This window comes from Abrus precatorius, unplaced genomic scaffold (assembly GCF_003935025.1).
Source record: "Abrus precatorius isolate BTA unplaced genomic scaffold, Abrus_2018 Scaffold6, whole genome shotgun sequence".
Classification (NCBI taxonomy): Eukaryota; Viridiplantae; Streptophyta; class Magnoliopsida; order Fabales; family Fabaceae; genus Abrus; species Abrus precatorius.
The window spans coordinates 19,885,299-19,899,240 of NW_020874406.1; the positions used below are offsets into that span (position 1 = coordinate 19,885,299).

Below are 13,942 nucleotides of genomic sequence, written 5' to 3' on the forward strand. Positions count from 1 at the left end.
TCATAAAGACCTTTGTTCAAGGATATTGATATTATTAGTCCTTTGGCGCTTAACATTCCCAGAAGCTGATTCATCTCCACCACTCTTCTCCATCACTGCCTTGAGTGCTTCTTGTATTGAGCTAATACAACATTGTTGTTGTTGCAAGTTTTGTTCACCAATATTATTGGTACATGAATTATTATTATTATTAATATTATTATTACTATCCTCGTCACCAGTGATGAATAACACGTTCTTTACTCGCCCACCAAGCGTGGTGATCTCAGCTTTAAGGGTTCTCAACCTTAACGCTTTTAAGGTTTTGATGAGGTCAGGTAAGAGATCTGACCTATCTTCACAACACAGAGAGGCTTTGATCACAAACTTTCCATCTTCATCGGCTGCATCCACCGTTAACTCATCAGCTTCAGTAGGCACTACACTCGTTTCAGCTATCAATGATGTTTGCCTCTTCAGCTCCTTCACATGCTGAATCACTTCTGCCAGCAATGAAGCTTTATCTGTCTATAAAACAAAATTTATAATAATCATAACAAAATTTAAAACGCTTATTATACACTTTTTTTTAACATATTTCTAATAAAATCATATCATATGATATATAATTGAGAGTCTTCTAGCAGTATATTTGTTAAAGATGTTGGTGAAAAATTTGATGAATAAATTGTTTTTATTAACAATTATGATAGCGAGGCTTTTAAAATTAAGATGAAGATATTAACATATATTTTAGTCTTGGTAATTAGTATTTTTAAGATAAATATTATGTAACAAAAAATATACTGAAAATTAAATTGATATATATTAAAAATAACAACTGTTGAGTTAATAATTCTTTCATATATGTTTTTGAAAAATTAGTCATTATTTATAGGAAGACTACTTCTGTTCCTATTTATTTATCTAAAGAAAAAATATTATTTGTACATTTATGAAGAAATTTAAGATAATATTATGATTAATTTTTTTTAAATGATTATAATATTTAAATAGCCCAAATATAACAAACAAACATATCGATAGTAATTAATTTTAATAAAATGATTAATTTTTTTCTTTTATTCCTTAAATAATACTTTAAAAGTACTCTTTAATTAGCAATATCCTATAATGAACAATAAAGCTTGGAAATTGTGCATTGTGTGAAATGAAATGATGGGGTAGTGTGGAAATTAGTTTATGAGGTGGGTAGGGTTATAGCTAGCTTGACGATTATGGAAGGGAAGTAGTGGGGGGTTTTTTCTGAACGGTGGAAGTGGCATGCAACATGTGTAGAGATAGATAGATATATAGATGAGATGAGATGAGATGAGATAGGTATATAGAATAGTGCGTGTGTGTGTGTGTGTGTGTGTCTGTGACTGAAAAGGGTGCTACTTTGTCTCTCTGCCTTTATTTCTTTTTCATTATCGATCTGAGTTTGACTGATCAATATTATCCGGCAAGAAATTTTCATGTGTAACTTTTCAACTGCTTCTTGGTTCCTCTTTATCGTATCAACCAAGCGACGTTAACGCTAATAATACCCTTTTTCTTGCATCTTTAATTACTTTTTCTAGTAATAAACTCCTCGGAACTACTACACACATAGACTCCCAAATAAATAAGAAAAGACAAAAAAAAAAAAAAACACACATAAAAACAATGTGTGAATATGTCCAAAAAAACAAAAGAGCTGGCAAAGCAAGCAGAATTGAATAGTAGTAAAAGAAAGAAACAAGACCGTTTACATGCACCCCATTTTCAAAAGGTTATGAGATTTCGGTTTACGCTATATCAGACCAAACTAATGTGTAGAATCTTGGCAAGATTTACAAGTACTCTCTTAGTTCAAAAAGGTCAATAAAGAAAACCACAAAAAATAAAGTGTAGCCCGTTGAACACACTCCTATTATATACTCTTACGACATGCGTTGCATGTTAGGCGTGAATACGAGATTTTCAATTTTTACTGTCTTTTTCCTCGTTAAGCATTACACGGCTAGTCATAATAATTATAAATATTTTGCTAGCTGTTTGTGGTGCTAGTAAGTAGTTAAGTAATTATAAATACAAGATTATTAACACATAATAAAAATATACTGGTAAGAAGACATAACTGTAATACACATTTGAACTTTTGGGTTTGGATAGAACACAGTGCAAATGCTAAGAAAAAAATAGTGTGTTTAAAACATCCCATGTTAACATCAGTCTTTAAACCTAATTGTAAATTATAAAATTGTTAAATCTTTAATAGAAACAAATATAGATACTATATTTTTAATATAATAAATATCTATTCTTTGATAAAAATTTATCATCTTTGGATGTTCAAAATCAGTGATTAACATTTTTGTTTAAAATAAAATAATCTAAGAACACTTATAAATTATAGTACTTACTTTGGTTGTGTTGGGCAACAAGCTGCGAAGCTTGGCAAGATGGTTGTTGATTCTCTCTCTGCGTCTCCTTTCAGCTTCACTGTGACTCTTTGATGCAGCCAGAGCCTTAGCCTCCATGATTTCTTGAGCAGTCATCTTGCCCAACTCGGCTTGGAGTCCAAAGGGTGTTGAACCGGGTTGAACCATGGGTCCAAGGGTATCGGATATGATCCTTAGATGGTGGTGATGATCAGAGGATGGACCCTCACATGCAAACTGAAGAGAAGGAACCCTTCTGTTGAAGAAGCTTGCATAGGGTGATGGTGTGGGAGGAACAACAAAGGTTTGATCATGGTGGTTGTTGTTGTTATAGTGAACCGGACCCGGGTTGAATGAGTGAACCGGAGGCATGGACCATGGTTGCAAGATTGGAGAAACTTCAGCTGGGAACATTAACCCTCTTGAGCCACCAAAGATGTCACTATTTTGTTGCATCTGTTGCTGAAGGAGAAGGTGCTGATCTTGATAGGCTTGAATGTTGTTGTTGTTATTGATCGCTTGAGAAGAACACTGTCCTTGATCTTCTAATTCCTGTTTCATCTCCTTCTATTGTTGTGTCCCTTGTTTTATAAGAGCTATGAATATGTAATCCAAAATTCAAGGCTTTATATTTATGTGTATAAAGATATGATGAAGTGAAAAGAGAAAGAGAATTTGAAGGTTCAAGTGTCAGAAAGGTGAGGGTATTTTCTGTTTTGTCTGATATGACTAAGGAAAAGGAGGGCTGAAAGGGAAAAGGGGTATCGAGAAGAATGTTTGGTTTACACTTGCACAAGGAATAAAATTGAAATGGGCATATATTAAAAAGGAGCGCGTGTTTAATAAAAGGAAATTAAGAAAAAGAGGGACAACAAACCTTAATTCCTTTGATGGAAGTGATGACTGATTGTGGTCTTCTAATTCTGTCTTGTAAGTTTCTCACATGTTGAGGATCAATCAGTTACTTTCCTTGTTTCTTTCTCTTGTGGGGGTGGGTGGTGAAAGAAAAGGCCAAGCCTTTTGAATCTCCCTCTCTCTCTTTCTCAATCTCAAATCTCTTTCACTTGGTAGGTTTATATTTTTTTTCCACAACCTTTGTGGAGGGTATGTGTGGTAGTGACCCCTTTTATCCTTTGCCTCCAATAGAGCTTTCCTTTTCCTTTATGCTTTGTTGGTGTCTTTTTGGTTTATTTGATCTCTTCTTCTCTCTGCACTATGCAGCCTTCACCCTCTAAAATATAGAGCCTGTTTGAGTACTGCTAGTCCCCTTTCCTTTCTTCTTACGGCATTAACTTTATCTATATCATTCCATGTAGCTTTCAGGGGTGTCTCTGTGAGTGGTATCTCTTTTACACAACAAAGCTCATAAAAAATCGTTTTATCAACATAAAATCTATAGTATAATCTCATAAAGTAGTATTAATTTTTGGTTGCTTGTGATTGGTTCAAAATGTATAATTACACAAGCTGTATGGTGTGTGAGAGAGAGATGGGGATGGGAAACACAAGCAAGCAGAGAGTGAACACACAACACACAGATTGTCGACCGACCATAGACCAAAAAGGCTGAGTAGTATCATCATGATAAAAAGCTTAGGTTAACCTTTTCTTTCTTTTCATTTTTTAAGTAGACAAAATTTCATTAAAATATTATATATAAATTTTATAATTTTTATCTAATCAGAATTTGAGTTTCAATTTTTTTTTTAATAAATTTTGTTAATCTTAATCCTAACAGTTTTAAGAATTTTAAAAAATCCTTGAAGCTAAGAATAAGTTTAAGGGATAAAATTAATAAAACTCTTTTTTTATACATCAATCTTCAATGTAACTGTATTAATTTAAATATTAACCTTTATTACGTAAATTATTAAAGTAAAATTTAATTTTTAATAAAATATAATACTAAAAATATTTATGAAATACGTAAGTTTTATTTTCTTGTTTAAAAATTTTGAGTTAGTAGTTCATTTTTATGTAAATTAAGTTATATTTTCCCCCCTTTTTTGGGGGTCATTTTTAGACTTTGCCCTTTCCCTTTTGGCGTTTCCTTTATTTTCATTCCTCGGTCAAGCCCCCACGTTCTTCCATACTCTTTGGCTATGTGACTATGTCCACGCCACCCTTTATGCTTCCCCAAGACCATGTAATCATTGTGTCTTGGAACACACTCCACCCCCTCTCCTCTCTCTCTCCTTGCTTCTCCTCATATGTCATAAGGGTCTTGGTTTCAGTTGAAACTAGGTATACTTAGTGTGTGTGTGTGTCTATGATATTATATATATATTGGTGGTTCTCATTACCCTATCTTTTGGGGGGTAAATAGGAAACTTGCCCATATATATGATCTATATTTTTCTAGTAGTGGAGGTGGTCCACGGGTAAAGGACAACACAGCAACAAAAAAGAAAGCATAGCTAATGCTTGAATTTTTAACCTTTCGAGGTGGAATGTATTGCAATAGGAGAGAGAATGAGGAGAGGGTCAGCATTACCTTCATTTTTAGGTGGGCATGCAGTAATGTCTGTCTTCAAGATCTATCCCAAACCTCAAGTTTAATCTGAATTGAGTTTAGGATCGTTGTTTTAGCCCATGGTGCCATTATATTTGATTAGCAAGTCAGCATTTAGCAAATGAAGTAGGATGAAATTATTCGTATTATTCCACTGATTTGACTCACATTGACCTTTCAAATTTCTCATTTTGATAATCGTCATCAATTTACAAATCATTCGTTACAATGTATCTATTCAAGTAATTTTTCCTTCACACGAAAACAAACAAAGAAATCGTTATTTTAGATGTAGGAAAAATTAATGCATGCTTTTCTATATTTGTTGTTATGTCAAAAAGTGGATCTAGGATATATATATATGAACTGTGATGCAAAATGCATATTCCTTAAAATATACTTTGAAAAATGCAGGTCCCATAACCATATATAACTTTCTTGGCAACTTCCTGTCTTCGTATTTTAATTTATCTATGTTTACCACATTGACGTAGATGACTCAAAGTTAGGAGCTAAATAGCAACAAGGACAACCAATAACGTGAATTTATAATTCTATAGTGAGACAATTTAATTTTGTTTATTAGCAGTAGCCAAAAGATAATCTAAAATTCTGGTGAAAAGAATATTTAAAAAAATGTCTCTTTGGGATGGTTGGTAAGATATTGTCCACTAGAATGTTAGAACTGGAAAAGGCCGCACAACACAAGGAAATAATAGATGTTTCCAATTACTTTTGACAAGTGGCACAGTTTTCGAAGCTCCTCTATACCTATCTGGCTATAGTAATAGTAGCACTTTATTTTAATTTTAAATTTGTTTCTGGCTTTACACATATCTTGTTCTTCCTCCTCCTACTAGTACTCACTGTTTGCCTTATCTTGTACCAGTCACCAGTAGCTGTTGTTTGCTGCTCCCTGGTTGGTCCAAAAGAGGTTCACATAGTTGGTTTTGATTCCTATCTTTTTTATGACTTGTACATGGTAAAAATAGGGAAGCAGGGTAATATAGTAGCTCTGGCTTAAAAGGTAAGTCTTAGAGCTCTTCACCGGCAAAGTCTGCAAGCTAATTACACGTTTCCCATAAGCAGCTTGGTCATCTAAAGTAAAAGCAAAATGTAAATCATTAAAGCCTAGACACATTACATTTCCCAATTCAATGTTCTAGAGTTGTTGCAACTTGCAAGTGCTTACATGTAGAGATTCAAGGTGAATTTATTTAATTTACCCTGATTATGTTATGAAGAAGAAAATGTGTTTTTATTAATCGATCTAGCAATTGTATTTGAGTTATATGTGACAAACAAGGTTTAGTTTTCATATTTTAATTTACGTGTTATTTTAATCTTTTTTGTTTAATTATTTATATTTAATTTTTTTAACAGTGTAATGATTTAAATTAAGTTTTTCATCTTAAAATTTCATCTAAATAGTTCAAAAATATATGATAAACATGTAATATATTGTTCACCTATATAAATTTATAAAAATAACAAATAATTATCAACTAATTTTTTATTATATTTTATATATTTATTTGTTACTTTTATTTAAATAATTCGTATTTTTTTATTAATTTATAAAAATAAAAATATGTTAAATTTCATTCATTTATTTTTAAATTTAAATAATTAAAAAACTAATATATACATATATTAAGAATTAAAATATAAAGCCTAAAATGCAATTAGGCTTTTATATTAACAATTTTTAGGAATTTTTTTTTCCCAAAGGACTACTTTCAAACCTTAATTTTTTTTTTTAGGTTTTTTTATGGACAAAATATTTCAATTAGAAAACTGCTTAAAAAGAAAATAAAAACTTTAGCATTGCTAAAGAAAGAGGTTATTAATATTTAGGATTGAGGCTAAAATTCAAATTTTGATTATGTGAATCGTTAAAATATTAAATAACGATACTATTTAAGTTTAGAGTTAGGTCTAAAAAGGAATTTTGACTTAAAAGTACTAAAATAATTTGAAAAACGAAACACAATTTTAAACGTTACAAGGATATATAAATCCAAGCTAAAGATTTAGTGCAGCTGAATTCGAGAAAAATGTGTAATATATAACAAAATCCTCAGATTCTAATAGAAACTCCTGCAAAAATCATTTACATAATTAAGTTTTATCGATCAAATTAATCAACAACTAACACATTATCATTATAAAATAATTGTATAACACAAGAACTTACATTATTGAATATAAAATGATGATGTTTTAACTATTAATTGATTTAATTTTGACAATTTATGTTGACAATTAAAATTCATAAAAAAAGTTCTACAAATTACGAGGTGAGTTGATTAATTGTATGCTTAAAAAAATATATGAGGTGAAAACACTAAGAAGGGATCTATTGGCTTTTTAATAAAAGCAATTTTTTTTATCACAATTTTTACAGCAAATGCATTATCAATGTAATCTTTTCATTATCCTCTAATAATATATTGTTAATTATAAAAAGTAACCATAAAAATTAATCAACCAAACTAATTTAGTAGAAACATATTTAAATACACAACTTAATTAATTACTTATTGAATACATTTTTAAAAAAAATGATATATACAATAAACTTAACTATAAATTTTTTAAAAAAATAAAAAATAAACTGTTTTAATAATTTATGTAAAAATATCAACACAATAAATATTAGTATAATATATTATTTATTGATATAAATCTTGAAAAAAGATATTAATAACTTATCTTTTATTGTATAAATATTGTACTAACAAAAACTATTCTAATACTTATAATTTATATATTAGAAAATAGCAAATTTCTTTTTGGGTTATTGATCCAAATAAGTTTACATGCAATAAAGAGTTTTTGAATATACAATCTACATAAATAGCATTATTTAAATTGTTTAATTATATCTTTTAGGCTATGTTTGGGAGTTAGGTTTAAGAGGAAATAAGATATTAGGAAAAAATTAATCTTGTTTGAGAGTTGCTTAATTAGGAGAAAAATATTTTGAGAGTTTTTTTAAAGTCTAAATCCTCCAAAATCCTGTTTTTTAAGTTCTCTCATTTTGAGAGATTTTCTCTCTCTTACTTTTTCATATTATTTTATAAATAAAATTTTTTTAACTTTTTTTTAAATATTAGTTTTTCAAGTAATAATTTTTTTAAAAAAAATTTAAAAAATAAAAATTTTAATTTTAAAATTATTTATATAATTAAATCTCATATCATCCCACTTTTCAATATTAAATATCCAAATAAGAGAGGAGTTTAACCTTCTCTTTCTTTCCCCTCCTTTTCCCTTCAAACTCTTCTCTTTCTTTTCCCTTCAAACTTTTAAACAAAGCCTTAATTATTTTATAATCAGCTGATATTCACACACTAGTTTTAAACTTTTTAGTTATCAACCAATATATTTTGTCTATATACCAACACAACTAAAGGGTTTCTACATTTTTCACTAAAATTTATGCCGAATGTATAAACATCTACAACCTTTCCTTTTAAATTTTTGTAAACATAAATCGATCTGCCATACTTTAAACGAGTTTGTTTTGGGAAAATGGGAACAGCATTACTGCATAAGTAAAGAGAGTGGATGAAATTTAACATCTAATTACAAGTACACACATCCTCATTACAATGTCTCCTCTGAGGCATCCTATCACTGTTTCTTTATGTACGGACCATTATCTTTTTTCCTAATTAAGGGCAGTCACTAAACTCACTACTCACTAAGGACTGTTTTTTTTTTCCTTCTGGTATATCTACTAATTAAGGATTTATATATATATATATATATGATTTATTAAACACAACATAAAAATAACTTTGTTTGAGGTATTAAAAGGAAAAAAAGTAATTAAAAGTAGACGAAGAAAAACTTCTTAGAAACCATTTGACAACAAAATTAACTATATATTTAGAAACACATTAAAAAACTTATAAAAAATAATTCAATGTAGAAGTTGCAACCGGTAGTGTTAAAATAAATATATTATATATATTTAAAACGTAAAAATAAATATGTTATAAATATTTTAAATTATTTTATGAAAATGAATTTTTGTTTCATTAACCTTTTGATAAAACTAGCAAAAGTATTACTTCTTAAATCAACATCCAACTAAGCCTGTTCTTAAGTTTATTCATAAATTTTAATCAAGAAAGCTTGCTAAATTGAAAGAGAAAAAAGGCTTATTTTTAATAGTTTTTGTGGTTTTTTAAACGGAAATTGAAAAAGACAATGTTATAACAACTTCCATATCTTCAAATAAGTTATTCAGATGTCCATTTATTACACTTTAGCGTGGAACTGCCTTTTAAGTTTTTCTATGGAAGGTTAGAGAGGAAGGGAGTTGTTTTTAGAGCGTATTGTGGCCACACGCATGTCTGCTTTGGTCCCATTCTTGGCCTTTTATTTTCGATCTTTGTATAATATTCCTTCCATAGATGTATTTTTGTTTTTGTTTTATCTTTATGTGTTAGATTTTAATTTTGGAAGAACCCTATTCAAACATTTGATGATAGCTGCACCACCACTACCAATACCTTAACCCACGAGGAAGACCCTTTTAGTGGAGCTCATGATGACATCAATTCCACCTTGTCATGACGTGTGCTCTCTTCAATTTTAGTGCCTATGCTTTCTCTAATTCTTTTGCTCATATATTTTGCTGTAACAATCGCCACCAACTTATGCAAATTTTGTTGGCTTTTCCTTAACAGTTGCCTTTGAATGCCTTTTTCTGCCTTTATATATATCTAACTGCAATTATTATTACAGATATACAGATAGCAAAAATATATATTAAAAACAGAAGCAAAATAATGCAAATTAGTACCATCTATGTGAATATGTGAGGATGCCTTACTATATGTAATTGTATATTTCTAGAAGTAACTTGGAAATTGATGAAATCCTGAATGAAAGTATCTACCATGAGCTCAAATTAAGTAACGATGATCAAACTACCTTTACATCCATTATTTCTTCCACTCTGCCATTTTTTTTAATTGATTGAAATATGGCAAGTACCCGTAATGATATGACAAGTTTGAACATTAATCTCTAATGTATAGTACCTAATTTGCTCACAAGTAGATGCTATTACATAGTTTTAATGTTTTATGCATTTGATTCTGACAGCCCTAAAAAGAAACACTTGATTAAGCACCACCTATGTTTAAGTAATGTATAAATTATAACAATAGGGGACAAATTATATATGTTAGGCTAGTCATTCGTAAGAGTGCGTTAGCTCTTTCGTACGACACTTGGGATAAATGATCGTTTGGTGGAGAAAGGAATGAAAGGATGAATATATCAAATCGCATTCTCTGTCTTGTTTGCTATTTTATATTACCGACTCAGATACATAAGGATCAAGGATAGATATGTAGCCCTATATGCCAATATTGGCTTGTGGACTAATCACCTTTTTAGTTTTAATATTATCTGCCACTAACTAAACATCAAAGAGAAAGGAGGAGAATCTAGGTACCCACCTGAGATACTTGCCGTAATGTAACAAAATAAATCAAATTATATATGCTGGTGCCATGATAATAAGCATAAATAAAAAGTAATTAGTTAAAATGGGGTGGAAAGGAAGAGGGTAAAATTTATAGAATGCGTCCAAATTAAAGGATGGTGGGTTCGTCCACATTTGGCATTTCTAAAAGTTTTATAATCTTTCATCAGATTTGGTCATTTTTAATTATTTGATCTAGAGGGGAAATCTATTGTAATATACTTAATCCCTTATTTAGCTTATTGAAATGAATGAATTAATTACAACCCATAGTTATACAATTGCATTGAAAGAAATGATTAAGTAGAATCGTAATGATATGCCAAAGTGGAGTTTCAAGTCCATGCTTGTTTCACATAGAGGCGCATGTGTTTTATACTCATAGCTAAGAGCAGGCCAAATGCACAGTTTGTCCCCTATTAACACTAGAATTACATTTCTCTATTATTATATTATAGGACATCAATGGATGGGAGCTAGCAGATATGTTTTATATTTCTTCATTCCAATTTTATGATCATCAATCAGATATTTGAGATTATTTCCATGATAACTTATTGAACTGATAGGAAAATGGATTGAACATTCTTGCTACTCATTAGGTAATGCTCACAGAAGTAGGAAACCTGCATTAAATGTTATGTGACTGTTGAGAAGATGTAAAATTACAGTAAAATCAAAATATCTTGTAAATAATATTAATAACGAATAACTGTGAAAATTAACAAAATAATAAAAAATCAAATAAAGAGAGACGAGATTTAAATATAAAAGATTTAACGCATTCTACTTAAAGTGAATTAGTGGACTACATTTATGGGTAGAGATAAAGTTTTTACAATGAATGATAACGTATAAAAATGAATTTTACAATGACTGAATAAATTTTTTAATGTGAAAAACCTTTTTGAGAAAGAAAAAGAGAAAATGATTTTTTTTTTGTTAAAATTTAAAGAAGGAAATAAGTTGTACATGTGAATAAAAGGACGAGAAATATAGATAAAAAAATTTTAAATATATTTTAATTAACCTTTAAATAAGGCTTATTTTAAATTATTATTTATTAATTTTTTTATTTTAATACCTAACTAATTTTTTTTAATTTTATACTTGATGTTAACTTCTGTCAATTAAACAGTGACATAACTTATAGTTTATCATGTCATCTCAATTTTTTTCTTTCACCTTACATTAAATTTTTACGTCACGAATTCACATCAATATTTTTAATTTTAAAAAAGTTAAGATTCAAGTACAAAGAACTCTAATTTTAAAACATTGAGCGCTTGAATTTTAATTTTTTTATATTTTTTAAATTTTTAAAAAAATAAAATGCTAACATGGATTGATGACGTAGAAATTTAAGAGTAAGATAAAATAGAAGGATAGAAGTAACGTAATAAAACTATGAGTCACATTATAATTTAACTGACGAATATTAACATTAAGTATAAAATTAAAAAAAAGTTAAATATTAAAATAAAAAATTTAATAAGTAGTAATTTGAAATAAGTCTTATTTAAAGACAGGTAAAACATATATTTAAACCTAAAAAAATTTTAAAATTTGTCAAAATATATTACATTCACATAAAGTAACTAAACTATATATCTTTTCATTCTTATTTCCATTATCTCTTTTTATTCTTTTCTAAATAATTTGCTAATCGTAATCTTTTCAATTCATGTTTCTAAAACTAGTATAAAATCAGTCTAATGCAAAAAAAATAGTGTCACCAATTCTTATTCTTTCTAAATTATCGAAATCATAAAATGTAACTTTTCTAAATTAGTTACATACTTACATGTCCCAAACTGCAGCCACTTTGCCATATATCTTGAAGGGACACTGTCAAAGTTAAGAAAAATTTCACAAAAAAGAAGATGCTTGTGATTGCAGCCCTGCGGTACTGATTCTAGCAGTAGGTAAATGGTACTTTGGAATAAAATTATAAGTATTTCCATTTTATCTCTAATATTCTGAAACCCCAATTTTTTTGGGTTATCAATCATTGAGCAGAAAGAAAAGGTTATCCGTCAAAAATTTTACACGTAACTGTACATTCAACTTAAATATATGTTATTTGCATTTGAATTATTTCCCACCTAAAAAGCTTTAAGAAAATAATTATTAAGTGCGTCACTAAGATCATGTTGTTAAATAAATGACTGATCAAGAAAAAAAATAGCTATATAATATCCGTGTCAAAATCTTCGTAAGATGTCTTCTTCCTCTTCATTATTAACCACATTTTTTTTGGGTCAGAGATGATTAACCACATGAACAATATCATTTTAAGGTTTTTCTTTTTTTGTCAACTATATCATTTTAACGAAACTACTAACACTACTTTGCACATATCTATTGGGCCATCTTCGTTATTGTTCATTTTTTATTGGGTTGAAATGGGTTCAGACATAGATGTGAAGGACTTCTCCTACTCGTAATTTGTTCAAACTGTACTGCTCAGTTGCTCAGGTCAACGCAACGATGAAAACAAAAGTTATAGGGTAAAATAATGCCTATTTCTTTGGAAAAAAAAAAGAGTTTAAGACTAAGTACATTATATAATCCTTACTTTATTAATGTTATATTCTCTTATAGAGATGGCAATGGGTACTCGCAAAATTTATCCTCAACGGGTAAGGTATTTACTCGCTAAACGGGTACAAGAATGAATATGGAGAAATACTCGCAAATTTCAATGGGGATGAGGGCAGTTATGGATAGCTAAGTATTCACCCCGCTCTATATTCGCATATATTATTATTATTATTATTATGCTACTTATGTGAGGGAGGCTTTAACCCAAAAGTCCATAATGAGAGGGAATTAAGGTTAATACTTTATATATTTGGCTAGGTTGACAATTATATAATCATATGAGTTGCTCCACAATTTGCTATCGAGAGTTGTGCTTTAGAAGTGTGACTTATATAAAGATCCAACCTATCACTTTTCATAGAATTCAGAGATCAAGTACAATAAATTTTATATAAATGCAAGTCTTCAACAAGTAAATCTAAAACTCTATTATAATTATTATTGATATTTTTAATTATTTTTATTGTTCTAATTTCATATATTCTAGTTTGAATAATTTTTTACTTATAATGGAAGAACTAATAATTTAAGAAAACAAGAATCTAACCTACTTTTATTTTTTAGAAAGTTTTTGTAGATGATTTTGTAAAAATTTTGTCAAAATAAAGATTTTACTATTTATTTTATATAATTTTATGTTTTATATTTTTTACTCAGTTCAGAGTTCTTTTATAGGTCAGATTTATTTTATTTTATAATACTATATTTTTTAAAAAAAATTATATGCAAAATAAAATTTTGAGAAATTTAATATAAATATTTATGTTACTCAAATAAAAGAATGCATATTTAAAGATATAAAAATTTATCTAATTAAATTTATTTTATAAGATTAACATAAAAATATATTTATCAATAAAGTAAACCATAAAAATATTTTTAATAGAAAAATTTATTTACTATTTTATATCG

The 13,942-nt window shown here is 28.6% G+C and overlaps 1 protein-coding gene across 1 annotated transcript; it reads right to left on the minus strand.

Moving 5' to 3' along the window:
- LOC113869738 (transcription factor bHLH30-like) lies at window positions 1–3,370 on the minus strand. The gene is made up of 3 exons (XM_027506197.1): window positions 3,283–3,370; window positions 2,388–3,001; window positions 1–507 (listed from the first exon to the last, which is right to left on the minus strand). Exons 2-3 carry the CDS (start codon window positions 2,964–2,966, stop codon window positions 1–3), a joined length of 1,086 nt encoding a protein of 361 aa, XP_027361998.1. The 5' UTR covers window positions 2,967–3,001; window positions 3,283–3,370.
- Between the last annotated feature and the right edge of the window lie 10,572 nt (window positions 3,371–13,942).

Coding starts and splice junctions, on each gene's coding strand:
- LOC113869738 (XM_027506197.1), bottom strand. CDS start 2,966: ATGAAACAGGAATTAGAAGATCAAGGACAGTGTTCTTCTCAAGCGATC. Junction 508..2,387: donor TGTTGCCCAACACAACCAAA/GTAAGTACTATA, acceptor TTTGTTTTATAG/ACAGATAAAGCTTCATTGCT.